General features: G+C 43.9%; 3 protein-coding genes across 3 annotated transcripts; 2 read left to right on the plus strand and 1 right to left on the minus strand.

The window, feature by feature from the left end:
* Nucleotides 1–1,328: 1,328 nt before the first annotated feature.
* Nucleotides 1,329–3,729, plus strand: JR316_0001706 (Cleavage stimulation factor subunit 2; the record flags this gene model as incomplete). The annotated part of the gene is made up of 7 exons (XM_047887506.1): nt 1,329–1,387; nt 1,453–1,511; nt 2,088–2,434; nt 2,522–3,007; nt 3,127–3,207; nt 3,281–3,314; nt 3,671–3,729. The coding sequence occupies 7 exons, from the start codon at nt 1,329–1,331 to the stop codon at nt 3,727–3,729; spliced, it is 1,125 nt and encodes a 374-aa protein (XP_047752429.1).
* A 582-nt stretch (nt 3,730–4,311) lies between these two features.
* On the plus strand, nt 4,312–7,355 carry JR316_0001707 (uncharacterized protein; the record flags this gene model as incomplete). Its single annotated transcript, XM_047887507.1, has 5 exons — nt 4,312–4,452; nt 4,504–5,851; nt 5,901–6,770; nt 6,967–7,256; nt 7,335–7,355. 5 exons carry the CDS (start codon nt 4,312–4,314, stop codon nt 7,353–7,355), a joined length of 2,670 nt encoding a protein of 889 aa, XP_047752430.1.
* Nucleotides 7,356–14,562: 7,207 nt separating this feature from the next.
* JR316_0001708 (Brefeldin A resistance protein) lies at nt 14,563–16,037 on the minus strand (the record flags this gene model as incomplete). Its single annotated transcript, XM_047887508.1, has 7 exons — nt 14,563–14,694; nt 14,768–15,029; nt 15,082–15,107; nt 15,172–15,502; nt 15,561–15,700; nt 15,834–15,843; nt 15,898–16,037. The coding sequence occupies 7 exons, from the start codon at nt 16,035–16,037 to the stop codon at nt 14,563–14,565; spliced, it is 1,041 nt and encodes a 346-aa protein (XP_047752431.1).
* Between the last annotated feature and the right edge of the window lie 1,371 nt (nt 16,038–17,408).

Genomic DNA, 17,408 nt, shown 5'->3' on the forward strand with positions numbered 1-17,408 from the left:
CATTCGCAGTCTTTCATTTTAGATTTTGATAATGGCATTAATAGTCTTTCCATGTAATTTCGGACATTCAAAACAGACTTTTTGTTGTTCTGTACTAGTTTGGGTTACTCTTGAGAGATGATTCGATTTCAATTGGTTATCCTAGTTGAACCTATAAGAAATAACAATAAAAAGTATAGTATTCGTATTCTTGACCATCAAAGAATATTTTCGCATTTCAAATTGAGTCTAAATAGAGAGAAAAAGACAAGAAATTCATCATACACGGTCATCAAATAGTACCATTACCGTACTTTTTTTTTTTTTTTTGCTATAATTTGGTCGGTGTCGATCGACTGATTGACACCCACAGGGAGAGAAATTTCCATATTTGGAAGTACACCTGCTGAGAAGGTATGTCCGGTTTTGCGGATTTGATACCCAAAAATCAACAGAATTCCGGACAAGCCCATAGAGGAGCTCCCCGGGGAGGGGAGAGCTTCAAAGTCAGACTCAAAAATTACGTAAATGATAGACCGTTGTAGATCATTTTCTTTGGTTTTCTCCGAGAATCATTGAATACGGTTTGATCGGTCTGGCGAGCATTTGCGTTTTCTCGTAAATCGAGAGAAGACAGCTAACACGGAGCCAGTAGTCATCTGAGTCCCGAGTCCTTTAGCTAAACTTTGATTTGTATACAGTCTGGTCAATTGAACGAATTTCGAGATGACTCTGATTTTACATAATCTGAGATTGGATGGAACAAAGTATCTAGTTCGTTGGCAGATCTTGCGTAGACTATTCAACGGCATGTTGAAGTATAAGTTACATGATGATTCTGATGGACTTTGTGTATGTATGGTAAACGGTGAGAAATGATGGTTGACGCCGATGCGCTGACAGTATATAACCAAATGGATTATTACTATTGTTTCTTGATGGGCTATCCTGTTCTGTGGCGCACTAAACATATCGGGTTGTATGGCATCTGTGAAAGGCGATGAACGCACCATGCGAAGGTTCGGATATCCTTCGGTAGACGAGTTTGGAGTGCGGACGTTCCCATATACATAGACATTCCCGTCTACAAATACAATTCTACAGTCATCGGGTACGTCGGTATATTCCAGGGTCACAAGATACGTCTACGGTAAATCAATTGATTGACGACACTTGCTCTGCATTTGATATATTAAGCTCCAGTAAAACGTTTGTACAGTGACATTGTTATGTCTAACAGCAAAAGTCGTGTGGTGTTTGGTGCGTATTTTATTGGAGTGCTCAAATCCTTTTCGTCTCATTTCTCTGTCCGTATTGGTGACCTGTAAGTTGGCAATGTGCCTTTTAACATGACAGAAGAACAAATTGTGATTATTTTCAAGGCTGTTGGTCAGGTTGTAGGATTTAGGTATCGTATTTCGTATTCTTGTTCGGGAGAGGTTACAACTAAACTCTATACACTCTTCTATACAGGCTCGCCTTCGACAGAGACACAGAAAAACCAAAAGGTTATGGCTTTTGTGAATTTGCAGGTACTTCTATCTCGCTTCTTCCTGCCTATCAACACATATTATGTCTGATCTTTAAGTTTCTCTTTTATTCATTCCTACACTACTTAATGGGATGCGATTATATCAACTCTGTTGTCACGATTGTCTTGTATGTCTCAAATACACCCAAACGCGTGAGTGTCGAATTTCGAATTACTTAACTTACCCAGAATTAACCTCACTCCTCATATCCACGAATTACAACAATGTGCCGCATCCTTTTTCGAATGATACATTCTTTGTGAAACCCAATATATTTCAATGTGTGTACAACGCACTAATCATAACAAAAATCAAATCACGGCTTGTTCTTGGCTCGATTACCTCGAATACTGCGACCGTTATGGTTATGTGTATACCCTATATCCATTGAAATCTCCTTGATGTGAAATCCTTTTACCCGCGCAATCAGTTATACTTTACTGTTATGTGCGTATCAAACTTTAATTCGCGACCCCATCCCGTTGTCCTTGTATATCAACACCGAAACTGCAAACTGCATTGTCTCTGCTTCAATATCTACCACACGTACGCGACACTTGTCTTTTCATGTCAAAGATCACGAGACTGCTCTTTTGGCTGTTCGTAATCTCAATAATACGGACTGCGGAGGTCGTTCATTGCGTGTCGATTTGGCCGATTTGGACCCTCTTCTGGAAGGAAAAACGACTGTTAGAGGCCGTATAATGGATAGGGGTTACACTGGGTCATCCGAATACCGTAGCCGAATGCATTTGGATGCAAATGACGGGGGTAAAGGGCAGTGGAATGACAATGATACATTTTTAGTGAATATCCCACCTGGGATAACCATCCCGAGTGGTGTTTCAGCACTTGACCACATTAAATGGATCGTGGCTGAGTTACCGGAGAGTAAAGTTCGCGAGGCCCTGGCTCAGATGAAGGTGAGCAACGGAATTTGAGTTTCTGTTTTAACGTCATTGTTTGCGGTGTTTTGTATTGATTGGAACCTTTGTCTTTTTCATTTTCAGGCTTTCGTGATCACATATCCTGAAAAAGCTCGAACGCTGCTCATTAAGTACCCACAGCTAGCCTACGCACTTTGCCATTCCCTCGTACTGAATCGATTTGTTGATCCAATTATGATTGAACGTATGCTCGCTTCCTCGCGACGACCCGCTGCGGCTGGTAGTTCTCTAACTCAATCTCCAATCGACCAAGGACCAACAGGTTCAGATAGCCAATACCCACTGTATACGCCATACTCCCCATTGCATGGCCTGCATTATTCCTCAAGTCAGTTGATGCCAACGACACGGGAGCAATCGTCGATTGCCGTAAAACCCCATGCGCATGCCCAATATCTCCTCCTTGAGTTACATAGGATCTGCCACGACCCGTCGTTGTCGCCTTGTACCTCCCCACTTACACTTGTCGAACCTCCGTTAATAAAGCAGCAACAACAGCTTGCGCAAATAGCAACGGCATTTGTGGAGATGGATCCAGAACAACAACGTGTGAGTGTTTGTTTACTGACAGGTTGTCTTATGTTTCCTCATGACTTGTTCCGTTTTACATGCAATTTTCTCTATTCTTTTCAATTACACTGTTGTGGTTGTGAATGGGAATATTATAGGCTATATCGATAGTGTTGGGTATGACTCAGGAACATATCGACAACATACCCGAACCTGCAAAGTCGCAGATTGTGCAGGTGGTACGTTGTGGTCCATATCCCTTTTTTTGAATGGTTCTGAACAAGCCCTCTTTTCCATTAAATTTTAGCGCAGTCACTACTTATCACTGGCGGGGAGAGCGACGTGAGTGTGTAATGTGGCACGACTTGGTTAGATCTATTGTTACCTTCTTTTGTTTTTACCCTCGTCAAGCCTGACGATACAAATGTTTCACTTTCACTGCTGGCGCTCATCAATTTTTACGTCGTAAAAACGATATGTGAAAATGATAATAATATACCGTTCGCCTTTATTTTCGTGCTCGCCAGCCGGCTCGCCCACCTCATCACTTAATATTTTTTATAAAAAAACTATATTATGTATTCATTTTCCTTTCTTACAATAATCTTCGAACCCTTTTATACATTTATCAATATCTTCCTGAATGCGTCTGAGTGCAACCAATGTCTGATGTCCCATTTTGCACTTTTCTATTTCGGCCAGATAAAGCCTATGTGCTGCGTCCTGTTACGAAATGTCAAGCAATTCTTGAAGAGCTATGACATCGGCATGTAGCCCTAATTGCGCCAAATCCTGAGTGCCAATAGCCTTTCAGATATGTCCAATTTTAAAATCTGTATAGAAAAGCGGATGCTTACAGAAGGTTTGGTGGGAGAAGTAAATGTGCCTCCTTTATGGGATGCGGCGGTCTCCATATGTGTGTTTTCTTCCTTTTCAAATGCGAAAGTCAGTACAATAGACACAGGACAAGATGAGTATATAGTACCGATGCCATTGTCCTTTCTAAACCCATCCTTTTTTATGTTCATAGGATTCAAAAGAAAGAAAAAAAAAACGATTTATGTCTTCAACCAGATGGCAAGGCACCAAGTACTCTTGACCACCTGGACCACTAATCAACCTATAACCTCTCGGAACTGGTGAAATCAAGATGACACTAGTAGTAGGAGTTTTTTGAGGAGGCATGTCAACCAGACAATCGACCTTACAAATTGATTGAGCAGTGCAGAGTCAATGCTGATCGAGCATGCCGGCGTCAGCCGCGAGAAAATCATTTTAGCTTGTCAGACATTACAATTCTATCTTTCCGCTACGATACAACCTCAAATCCAAATCCTTCCATAATGTCTGAATCCACTGAGCTCCAATCTATCCATAATCTATCAACGTTCCAGGAGGCGATAAAGATACTTGATCAAAAAATTCGGAAGAGCCTTGTCGATGGTGATGTTGCTAAAGTTATGGATTCGCACTTGGAAACAGCAGTGAGTTATATTCTTTTTACATGTTGACCATACACCGAGACAACAATTTAGAAAGCGGTTGCCACAACCTGCGGTCGCTTCAAGGAGGAAAAAGAAAAGCCCCAGTATAACTTCCTTTTCGCCTTTCTGAGTGCTTATGGACACGCTTTCCGCAAGAGAGAGCATCGCAGCCACGAGTTTCTTGAATACTGCCAAAATCTGCAACGTGAGATCGATGATCCGCACGATGAACCAGTACAGAAGCCCACATTAGAAGGCAAGGATGACCAGCATTCAGAAGTGCACGTTCGCCAAAATGTGGATGGCGAGGGCAGCCGAATTCGCCAAGACTCTGAGGGTCCAAGACGCACGACAAGAAAGTCTCGACACCAAGTCGCCAATAAGCGCTTGCGGTCTAGTAGCGCTGAGAAAACCAAGACAGTCGCAGAGACAATCGTCAACGACAGTGCAAACCATTCCGCACTCATTAGAGAACCGTCACCTCCACTTAAGAAACGTCGAGTGCAACAGGCCAGGCAAGCCAGCCCCGAACTTCCACCACCAAAAACACTTGTATCTATTGAAAACTCAAGCGACAACAATAACGAAGATGGATATGTTCCATCAGATATTCCCTCTAATATCAATCCGCCAGACACTCGTGTTATAGCACCTGCACCCTCGTCGGACACTTCATCTGGAAAACGAATCACACGAGCCATGGCAGCAGTAGCAAAGGGTCCAACGTCTACTGAAAACTTTGGTCGCAAACTTACTCCAGAACCCGCCCCACATTCCAACGTTAAAACGAACATAAAGGTGCAAGGCCGCTCTGAAACAAAGCAGGATTGCACACCTCCTGTTCCAACCAACTATGTCCATCTCCAACCCTGCGCTCAGTGCGCAGATCGCAATATTAATTGCCATGTCACATATAAAGGGTACTCTTGCTTTTATTGTGGTTCGCATCGGGTTCGCTGTGACAATCGAGGGGATACTATTGTGAGGAGGCTGCCTGAGGCGAACGAAGATATCACAGGTCCTGTTGAAGAAGCTAGAAAACATGGAAAACCATTGCATCGCCAAAAAAGGCCTAAACGCAAAACCGGCTCACCTGAACCAGATGAAAATTGTGGCCATCACGACCCTCAACATCACTCGCCGGCGCTGAGAGATCCAAAGCACAGCAATGGAAAGCAACCTATATCCGAGCAGACCGCAGACCTCAATTCTTCCCAAACCAACCAAGACAAACATCCTATGGGTAAGGTACATTATCAGTTTGTCTACACTGAGGCTAAGATCAAAACAGAGAACGTACTCAAATCATGGGAAGCCATACCAAGGTACACCGCACCACCCAAAGCATCGTCTAGCTCACTTCCTCCCGAGAAATCTGCGAGAGCGGCTAAAGACATTGGTAAAAATTCATCCAGTATTATGCAAATTGTATGCTTACATCTTTGTAGAAGAATTTGCCAGGAATTGGGAAGCATGGGTGGCAGAAGATATGGCGCGAAGTGAAGCTCGTGCTCCAGCAGGCCCACTACCTACACGGCCGACATATATTCGCAATTGGGAAGACAACAAAGCAGATGCAGATAATGAAGCTTACCCTAATGAAGATCGCCTGGCCCGATTAGAGAAGAATATCACTAAGATGAACAAAGTCATGAAGCGAATCGACAAGCAATTGGCTAATCACGACCATGGCTTCGACTATATTGCAGCGAAAATGGCGTTTTCCATGGCTGCTATAGACATGCTCTCAAACAAATTCGAAGTCCTGCATTCCTATCATAGTGATGTCCTTCATAAATTAGTCGGTGTTGAAATAACGATGGAGAACATGCACGATGATACCTACCACAGAGGGGAAGAAGGTCCCTGCCCATTTCGCCGCGGGAGTACAAAGGACCAAGGAATTCAAACTGACTCTCAAACCAAAATTCTTGACAGCAAAGGACTTTTCTCTAAGTCTTCGGGCAAGGTTGGTGATGAAACCGGGATTGGCGAGAATGGCGAAGAGAGCGAGAACGGCGAAGAGGGCGAGAACGGCGAAGAGAACGAGAACGGCGAAGAGGGAGAGAACGGCGAAGAGAACGAGAACGGCGAAGAGGGCGAGAACGGCGAAGAGAACGAGAACGGGGAAGAGAACGAGAACGGGGAAGAGAACGAGAACGGCGAAGAAGGCGAGAAGGGCGGACAGGACGAACAGGGCGAGAAATTTGGTGATAAGGATTCGGATTCCTCGGCGGAGATTGATGCTGATAAGATGCCCTACATTCCTGTTCATTCGCGGGAAAAGTTAGAAGCCAGCCAACACCAGTGGTATGGAGGTACTTCAGATCAACCCATTGACATTGACTTTTGTTTGTAATCTATCTATTATCGTGCAACAAGCAATCGATGTGCTAAGACGCACGGGTGAGCGTTCCTCACCTTTCTACACTAGGATGTCTACTATGTACTAAGTACTAATTGACATTGACTTTGGACAATGTAATCCCGCTTGCCATCACATCTCGCCCAAAGACACTGAACTCGCCAAAGACCAGACTGACGTCGCCACCAACTTGAGAACATCAGATCAAGAAGGGACCTCGCATGCAGAGTCAAATGTGGCTGAGGTTTTTGGCGAAGAGGACGTTTCGTCAAATCTGGAAGCTCGCCACAGCGAAGAACCCACCGATGGCAAGATGAAAGATGAGAATATCACAGCAACACTATCCACAAACAATCTCAGTCTTGTCAAATTCATGCATTCAAATTTCCGCGAACCCCACCCTCACACCACACCTTCAACATACACCAATGATGATCTGGTTCGCCAGGTGGTTTCCAAACCCCAATCCTGTCATCCACTTTCCTTATTTCTCAAATAATCTTCTTCCTTTTCCCAGACGAGCACAGGAAGACGATGACGACGATAGGATAGAGTATTAGACTCTTCAAACGATGAGTGTAAAACATGTAAATTCACCATAATACAACCTTTCTGTTGAATCTACAAAAATTCACTACTAACTATGAGAATTTTACTTTCGGTCCGCTTCCCTTGTACCTGCAGTTTCTCGGTCTCTTTTGCAGCCAGATCGTCTGATGTAAGTGCCTTTTTGTTACTCTTAGCATTAGTGGTGGTGGTTTCCTTTCCATTTCCATTTTTCTTCTTAACTGAAGGCACGTCGACAGAATCGACGTTTGCCAAGTTCTTATCCTATTTCCAGTCGTTCGTCATTGGAATTTGAGAGGCTTCTGCATTGACTATTGCTTTCTCTTTAGATTGGGATGCCGCTTATCCTTCCCTGTAAGAGGCTAGAATCCATGAACAGTTAGTTGATTACACTGCTGGAGGCCATTGATATACGCGAAATAAAAACGAATCAAATACATGTTTTGTATATTAACATCTCGTTTTGTTTTTGACTTTTTTGAGAAATATGCTTCGGAAATCTACAATAGGACAACTTAAACATTAGTGATTTCATTCTTTTCAGTCCAGTCTTTGTCTTCAAGTTAGATGGAGCTATTACAATCTTATAATATACTGGATGCTGCCCCTCCTAAACGACATGTCTGATAAATTCCAACGGAATTGATCACAAGGACTCGTATCTGCCGTGCGTAGCAACGGCTCACCTTACAAGTAGGGTTACAAGAGTTAGGTAGCGTTGCTAGATTTTCTTCGATAGCCAGCTAAGCTTTGAGAACGTACAAGGAGCGGAGAGAAACCAAATTTTCGAGGGTAAATTTCCACTACCGCTTTCACAGACTGCCCGACTACTTATATACTAGTTCTATTTACGAATTTTTATCTACCGGCTTCATGAACAAACAAAACACTGCTACCCGGTTGGTTGTAAGTTGAGTAACTCTTGTGTGATAGATACAAGGACGAGTGTGATAGGTAGATAGTGGAGGAAGATGAAATTGTGGAAAGGTATTGAGAATGAAAATGGACGATAAAACATTGGGATGGAAACGCCAGACAGGGGATGGGTGTGATTTGACTGACAAGCGCGCGGCGTGTTCTCACATGTTTGGCAGGGTCTGGGCGCCAAGGTGCTGGACTTCGTTGTTTTGTGAGTCTTGCATTCTGGGTGATTCATACAACTGCTAAGTCGTTGTTCCGCTCGCAGGAATTTAGCGGTTCCTACAATAAGGTAGATGTTGTCATTGACCCATGCCCGATTTACATACGTGGCAACAAAAGTATACGTCATACAGAATTTACCCAGTGTCTCCCCTTCATCATGAATAAACATACATCAGTCAGTGTCAGATTATGGCTTCCAGTTTGAAATGGTTGCGTGTAATCGCAGCTGGTTGCGCTTGTCCAATTGAATGTGTGTATTAATTTCCCTGAAAGATCTTTAAAGTTGTAATTTTAAACAAAATATCAAAAATACTCACCCAACACATACCTCAATACCAAAAGGTACATTCATCACCCAATGCAATCCCAACCTACTATCAAACACAGTCTCCAACAGACCAACTGTAAATGTCGATCTCTCCTTTGTACCCGAGCCTTTCCGGCGATGGCAATTCCCTCTGCCCACGGAAACTAAAAATAAATTCATTGAATGCGCCGCACTGCACGGTGACAGACAGGTGAGTTTAAAAAAAAGTAACACACATCAGAATGATCAGATATATCGGATCCGAACAGCGATTGAACAGCGTCACAGTCAAATTGGCGCATACAAGAGGGATCGTAAAGTTGAACTTGAACTTTCCCTTGCCCCTCTATCATTCCCCAACAGACAATAAGCCCTCCCATATCTTCCAGAAATGCAAACAATTCAGAGCAAGACAGAGACAGGCCAAGTACAACAGTACTATTCACCACTATGTACAACACACTAACAGTGCATGACATAGGGCGAGCGTCAGCTAAAAGCCATGCTTAACTCAGTATGCTTGAATAATGACCAAGCAGTCTCGGACATTGTCGTTAGTATTTCCAATACTATTCATGCACATTATCCTCATTGCTTCACAGAACGACATCATTAAAATTGGGCAGGATTGCTTAACATTGGATTTGCCACCTTCTCTTCAAGTTGAACAACGGAAATTGTTTCGTCAAACGGTGGGCACGGACTATGTGTTTAATTTGCATGGACCTTTACTTACTACAGTTTTTTTTTTTTTTTTCCTACAGGTATTAAAAGCATACCCCGATATTTTTAACCACTCACTGCAAAATGATCAAAGTGAAAGACTTGATCTTGTGGAGCAATACATAATTGAGAGACTTAAGATGGCGCGCTATAATGTACGGAAGCGTAAAGGGGTGAGTAAATAACGGCCCTTCATCCTTTTTTTACCAACTAAAGGTGTACCCAACCCCCAATTCATTGAAGATGCCCGGACCAGCCCGTAGTAAACTTACCCTTCCTGAAATAGTTCCGTTGGTTTCCACATCGGCGAGTTCCTCAGATTCACGATTAGAGGAGAACGTCAATGGTATGTATGGTAATTTCATCATCCCAACCAGAGTTAACAGTGAGACTTCCAGCCTCATCGTCAGCCAATACCGTATCCCGCCCACCGTCGCGTTATGACTCGAATGAAAATGATGCAATTGCATCCTTTCTCGACTCCTGTTCCCCTTCCATGATACACCTTTTGCAGGACTTTCATGCCTTTGGGATTACAAAGCAAGAAATGATTTACGCTGTTTCTCGATGGACCCCCGACTATATACACGGCTTTTTGCACAGATTCGCCAATTTTTCCCAGACCAAGATGACAGAAATGGAAATCGAGTTATTACAAGCTCATTTCCTTCACTATTTCTAGGGTAAGACCACTTTTCGACTTTCCGAGCATATGCGAACCGAGCAGGGTCAGGCGAACTTGGTGCCTCTCTTTCTCTTACCCAGATTACACGTCTTGTATTTCTTACCGGTCCTACATTTTCTTGAATCAACCATGTTTCGCTTGACAATATCTCTTGTATTATCGGTAATTTACGTAGGCTATGTAACTTACTTAGCTTCTGATTTTGGTTCTTTGCTTTATAAATTCAGCCTGTCTTCTGTTTATCCTTTACTTGTTCAGAATAGTATTCCTTCTCTCTCTCTTTCTACCATCATCTCGAGTTTCTGTTGCTTGTACGTATACTCTACAACATCCCTCTGATACACAGAAATTTACAATTCCATCGAGTGTGTTAGTCTTTTCCAGTGTAACAGTGTGCTGTATGGTAAGACACAAGGAAAGGCCGTACTGTGGTCAGTGGTGCATGTCGATCCGTCGAATAGATGTGTGTATGGTCACACCTCAGCGGGTCCGGAGTATGTGTATCTGGTGTGCACAGGCTACAGCTCAGCGGACCTGGGGAACTGAGCGTCTGGTTTTCGTATTCAGCGGACCCAGGTTTTTCGCCCCGGTGTAAGCTAGTACGCCCATAATGGGGCGAAATGCAGCGAGCACAAAAAAAAAAAAATTAAATACTCTGTACTCTAATACTTCTATTCTATTCTGTCTAATGTTACAGAGGGCAAGAGATAGTTTGGTTAGGGCTTATTTTTGACGTCTTTGCCTCTTGGAAGGGAGCCCATTCAGATGGTTACTACTGCCCAATGAAAGACTTTGATCTTCATGAATATTGCTCGAGGCTGGTGGACGAGACATGACGTTTGAGGTACCTTGCAGTGCTGTGTTAGCACTATTATCCGTCGTTTGAGCGAGCCGTGTAATACCTTGAAACAACGCCCCCAGCTCATTTGGCGAAGCATTATGGCGAGGTGAATGGTTATTGGGTTGGTTAGTATTTTGCCAAAGTGCTGCAATGTCATTTGGGGACTGTGCAACGTAGGCACTAGGGCTCTCCGACAGCTCTGAGGCAGGTTTTAAGTCCCTGAAAAGCTCTCCTAATTCGTCCGGTGATGAAATATAACAGTTTGGATGATACGTGGGTGGTGTATCTTCTGGAAACCCTGAACGTTTATTGGGGGTCTGGGCCTCTGACCTCTTCAAAGGCTCTGGATTAGGTAGGATGTCCATAAAGAGTTCGCTTAATTCATCCGTCGAAGCAATGTGGCGAGATGGGTAGCATTTAGGCGTCGAATCCTCGCGCATTGTTGTACACTCTTGCGGAGACTGAGTTCCAGTATACTCGACATTTGAAAATGGACCTGAAGGTGGAAGAATACCCCTGAAAAGATTTCCTAACTCATCTGGTGAAGGATTAAGGTGAGGCGCATAGATTTCCGGTGAGGATTGGCGAATTACGTCGACTTGGGGTGTGATTTCCTTGTACAATGTTGCAGGCACATTAGAAGGCCGCGTTCCATTAATATCAAGATTGGGGTACAGGCCTGCAGGTGGTAGAATGTCCCTGAAAAGATCTCCTAAATCATCTGGTGAAGGATTAAGGCGAAGTGCGCAGATTTCCGGCGAGGATTGGCGATCTACGTTAATTTGGAGCGTTACATCCTCGTCCCGCGTTGAACGTACATCAGAAGGTCGCGTTGCAGTAATATCAGGATCGATAGAGAGGCCTGAGGGCGGTAAAATATCATTGAAAAGTTCTCCTAAATCATCTGCCGAAGGGTTCAGGCGAAGTGTTTTGATTTCCGGCGAGGATTGGCGATCTATGCCGAATTGGGGTGTTATTTCCTCGTATAATGTCGCGAGCACATTAGGAGACTGTATCCCCAGTATCTCCATATCAAATGATCTGCCTGGAGTTGAAGGGATGTCCCTGAAAAGATCTCCTAATTCATCTGCCAAAGGAATACGGATGGGTGGGTGGAATTCGGGCGAGTAACTTTGGATAGGTTCTTGGATATGGGGCTTTATATCCTCGTACAACTCTGCCATTTCATCGCGGGACCGTGCGCTAGCAAAACCTGGTGATAGTGACGCTTGCATAGAAAGATCGCCCATTTCTTCTGGCGAACCACACGAGATATCAGGACCAGAATGGGGCGGTACAGTTTCTACAGGCACGGTGCCTTGATCGGTTTGGATTGATTCTGAGCGGTACAGCAGTGCAGGGGACGGAAGCGGGGAGAGACTGTAATCATCATCCAATTCTGACGGTTTCCAGTCTTTCGAACGGTGTTTTGAATCCCGAACCAAAGGCGGGTCATTGCATGACGTCGCACGTTGAAATGCCGGTGTTGATATCCTATTCTTAGGTGTTTCGGTATCAACGCCGCTGGAACGCTATTCCTCTGCAGAAACACGCACCTATCAACATAGTCAACACCTCCAATCTCCGTAATATTGTTACCCATCTCGGTAATGCCCATTTTCCAATGGTCCCTATTCATCCCTTCGGCCTTCGAAGCGTCATGCAGATTCCAGTATTCCTCTGCCTTTCTGAAAATGACACTCTGATGGCTCGTTTGAGCTTCAGTCATTACCATAATTGTTCGCCGAGCGTTCTGAAGTGGTTCAAAGAGCATTCGCTCTCCTGGTGTCATGGCAAACGAGGATGGAGTGATATCGCTACCAAGAGACTCAATAAAACGATGTTTATTTTCTATTCCTATTAGTTTCCTGTGGTGTGATAAACACTCGCCGATTGAACCATCGTCTATGACAGATCGCCAACTTGGCCTGAATTCTTCCCACCACGGTCTTTTGTAGCTCGCTACTACTTCCCCACGGTCTTCATCGCGTGTTATGTTAAGCGCTTGCACGAACTCGACGTTGAATTGCATGGGTAGATCCTCTGGAGCAATTCTCCCTAAAGAAAATGCCAACGAACGCAGCGTAAATGGTACATCAACAACTTGTCCCATTGATGTGATCAAGCCCACGTAAGTCAAAAAGTAATGCTGTAAAACCATTAGTAAAAGGTATCCCATTAATTGAGTTACTAACCAGTTCTTTTCGTAGGCATTTTTGGAATGGAGCTTGATCTTCCATCGGTTTTTTTAAAATCTCGTCCACCGCTCGCTTTAATCGTGATTCCCCATAGTAGACGAGCTCTTGTATGTGTTTGCGGTACTGCTTTGCCGATTCAGATGCAAAACCATGTAGATCGAAAGGATCGATTGAAGAAAACGTCATGGACGGTCACCGCAGATGTGTTGGACTTTTTCAAGATTCATGATTCAATTTTTTTTACGCTGAACCATATCTATTTTTAGATTAACCCCTTTTTATAGCCAGGCTTGGTAATACGAAATAGGTAATCTGTTCGCCTCGCCAAGTCACCCCACATGGCTGCTTGGCGATTGGCATAGGCTGCTCGCCCCTTTTGTACCACGTCATTAGCAGAGGCATCACCAGCCATTGCCGCTACTGCACTGTTCATCCACTATTTCTCCTTTCGTAGGAAATATCTCATCGTTCAGTCCATTTCGTACCCAAGAAGCATAGCCTCTTCTCGCCATCTGTGGAACTGTGCTCTGGCACGTAGCCAATGGACCCGTTTGACTTGGTGTGACGTTCCGGTCTGTTTCCCACACCCCGATAATCCTCTTTTTTATCTTATCTTTAATTTTCGTTTCTGTGGACTTCACCTTTGCTCCGTCCACCCGATACACGCACCCCGTTAGCTCATTTTCTTCATTCTATGTTCCTAATCCTTCATTCTATTCCCCTTGAAACTGACTTATACTCCACCTTCATGTGTTTCCCAATTAATCCTCTTTTATCTTTTTCTTTGTCTACTTCTTTTGGACACCTTATCCTTTACAGTATAAATACAGCTATGTAGTAGCTACAGAAAAGCATCGAATACAGAGTACTTTAACCTGTCTATTCGACCTCTAAGCTTCCTTTCGAAACCTTTTCCGTGTGCCGCTACGGAACTGCTATTACTCTCCGAGCCACAGTTGTCACTAGCGTCACACTTGGAACAAGGTAAGTAAAAATATCACTTATATTAAGGGATGGATTACGAACATTCTATCAGTGTTTCTGGATCTGTATCCTCCAGGTTAAAAGGTCCATTATCAGGATCGCCAATTCTTATTTCGCCGTTCTCCGCCACAATGTTGGGCCCATGCCTAGAAACCCTGAAAGACTTCTCCGTATTTGCGGCGAGTAGTGGCATGGAGAACGGACATGTTCTGGCGTGTGAGCCTTTGCCGAATCTCAGCGAAATGAATTGCAGGTCACCTCAGGTTGGAGAGGGTGATGCAATTCAGGCGAGCATTGCTATGGCAAACGTCGGTCGCGGGACTTGGCGAGGGTGATGCGATGCAGGCGAGCATGCCTTTGACGAATGTTAACACCTATGACGACGCAACATGTAAGGAGTGCCTGGATGAGCAGTGTCCTAACGTCATTCTGCGTTTATTTATATCTCCGAGTCCGATGTATTGCCATGCCTGAAAAAATGCAGACCGTAGGCATTGCGTACTAGGGCAATGGTGGTGTAGTAAAGAGGGAACACAACTCCAACAGACAAGTACAAATAACCAGCGCGACCAGATAGGAAGCGGGAGGTCCAGCACCAAACAAGGAAGTAAAGGCAGGATCCCAGGATATTCCATGGCAGTTCAGCCAGAATTTGGGCAATGATGTGGGCGGTCCAGCTGTACATTCCGCTTGGGTGCTTCCTGACCTCGTAGATAGTACGGGTAGCGACGAAGGGAACTTGCAACATGTTCACCAACGGTTGACTGTAGAAATATTGGTCAGTTTCGTGAACTCAACAAAGTAATTGAAACCAACTTCAAGACGAGAAGCATGTAAACAGTCTAGTAAAAGGAGGTTATGAGATCGAAGATCAAATCCTAAAACGAACAAGACTTACACATATACAATTCTGAACGTTTTGTATACTGTCCTGGTTCTTGAGAAAGACAGACCAATGAAGAAGCCACCAGCAACATTGAGGATGAGCTTGGCGATGCGGTAATGGTCAGCAGCTCCTTGTTTAAATGACAAGTTCGATGACCTGGTTGCGCCATGGGGTGGGGTATTCAATCCTGAGATCAGTTTCAACAGCAGGTTGACTTCGTCCAATTGTATGGATCTCCTGGATTTCCTGCTCAGTCCTGACTGCCCCGGGGAGCGTTTCCAAACTTCGTGCCAGTTGATGCTGCTGAAGGCAGTCACTCCGGCACCAATAACGTCCAACATATATTCGGCACTAGAAATTAGACGGAGATAGATCAGGATAAGGCATCAGTGTAACGGTTAAAAATAACGCACGGATTTTCTTCAGGAAGACATGGGCAAGCACCGTTGGAGTCGAAGTAGTGCAGCAAAGTTTCAGCATTGTGTCCAAGGTCACCGAAGTAGACTGTTTAGCCACCCTTCTCCTCAACAAAAGGAAGCGATCGAAGACCTGGTAAATTTTGGTCAGTCAAGGTACAATAAAATTGTGTCAAACGACGTACATGGAACAATTCAGCGAAAGGTTTTTTGACAAAAAAAAAATCATTAAGATGGCAAAGAGGTACATCACCGCAGAAGCTCACTTGATGAATCCTAATGAATAAGACAGATCAGTATATAAATAATTGATAATAGCTGCTTACCTACGTGCATAGGATAGCCTGGCTTTGTTCGGCCAAGCTTCGCAAGAAGGCAACAATGTTCCAGGCACTCTGAGAGTCAAGACCAGATGTGGGCTCGTCAAGGAAAAGCAAATTCTGGGCTATCATAGAATAATTAAGATGCATGTCGACACGGGAGCTTCATAAACACGCATAGCGTGTACGAGAACCGCAAGCTCTAAATTTCACATTTGCTGTCAAAACTCCGGTGCGTGATCACCATCACAGACCCATACTGCCTCGGAGCTATCCATTGGCGTTCCTCCATTGCCTTCTTCAGCGCCGTGAATTAGCAGGACATTGGCATATTTTGAGTGTTTTTCTCCTCTACAACAGTTTTGACGGGCCAAAATAACCAAATCTACGCGTATAGGGTCCTACGTAGTCAGGTTAAACCATTTTTTGACCAAATTATGTATGGTCCTGATATCATTGACGCAAACGTCTGGAGATCTGAACATGTAGTCAAGTCGACGCTTCACCGAGAGTGAGTAATTCTGTGTTAAACCAACTGCCGTCAGTGTTAGACAATGTATTGTCTATATACTAGCTTGAATAACATACATTTTTTTGCATCTATATACAATAATGTGAATGAGACTCCAACTTAAATTATCCACCGGGGCGGTGTCAAGTCAACTCGTCGAGCTGTAAACGACGAAATTCAGCTTCATAAAACTCTGGCAAGTCAGAAATGCGTCCGTTTCAACGATTTAGCAATGCAATGGTGCTCTAGGGAGTCTTTATATTCCTAGAAGCTGGGATTTTGCAATTTATTCCACAGATTTCAAAGGTAGAAACGACTTAACAAGGTCTCCATACTGGGAAACCGATAGCTCGGAGGCAGTATGAATTTGTGATGGTGATTACGCACCTGAGTTCTGACAAGCGAATTCGAGATTTAGAGCTTGCGGTTCTCGAACACCGTAATAGCACCTTCACCGCGAGTTCGGCACCGATGGTGGTTCGTTTCCTTAGTTCCACGCCAAGGGATCCGACAATAGCGTTCCTTTCATTCCAAAGGCCATACAAGTGAAGGCATTGATCGACACTTTATAATGCAATTTAACAATTGAAGTGAGTAGAGTAAAAAGGGACTTGACCGAAAGATAAAGCGTTTAACTCAAATTGAATTATTTCAAAGTTCTAGTCATAACATCCTTAATTAAGAGTGGGTAGCCTTTGCTTTACAGCAAGGCCATAGGTCCTGGGAACGCATCAAACCGAACATGTCTGCTGATGTAAGTGGGTGATTTTCGAGGCTCCTCGTGACTTGAGTAATTCACGGAATGTCTAGCTATTTTTCTGTAGTCATGCCATCCTACGACTATAAAATGTAAATCAGTAAACCATTGCTATGGAACGAGGGGACTTTTACATACCATTTGACCCACTTATCAAAACTTATAGCCGGACATAGATAGCTTCATTTACGAACATATATTATGTATACACGGATTAGTACACTGAACAGTCTCGGAGAACTCTTTGATTGGT

The sequence above is a fragment of the Psilocybe cubensis genome, chromosome 2, assembly GCF_017499595.1.
Source record: "Psilocybe cubensis strain MGC-MH-2018 chromosome 2, whole genome shotgun sequence".
NCBI classification, from domain to species: Eukaryota; Fungi; Basidiomycota; class Agaricomycetes; order Agaricales; family Agrocybaceae; genus Psilocybe; species Psilocybe cubensis.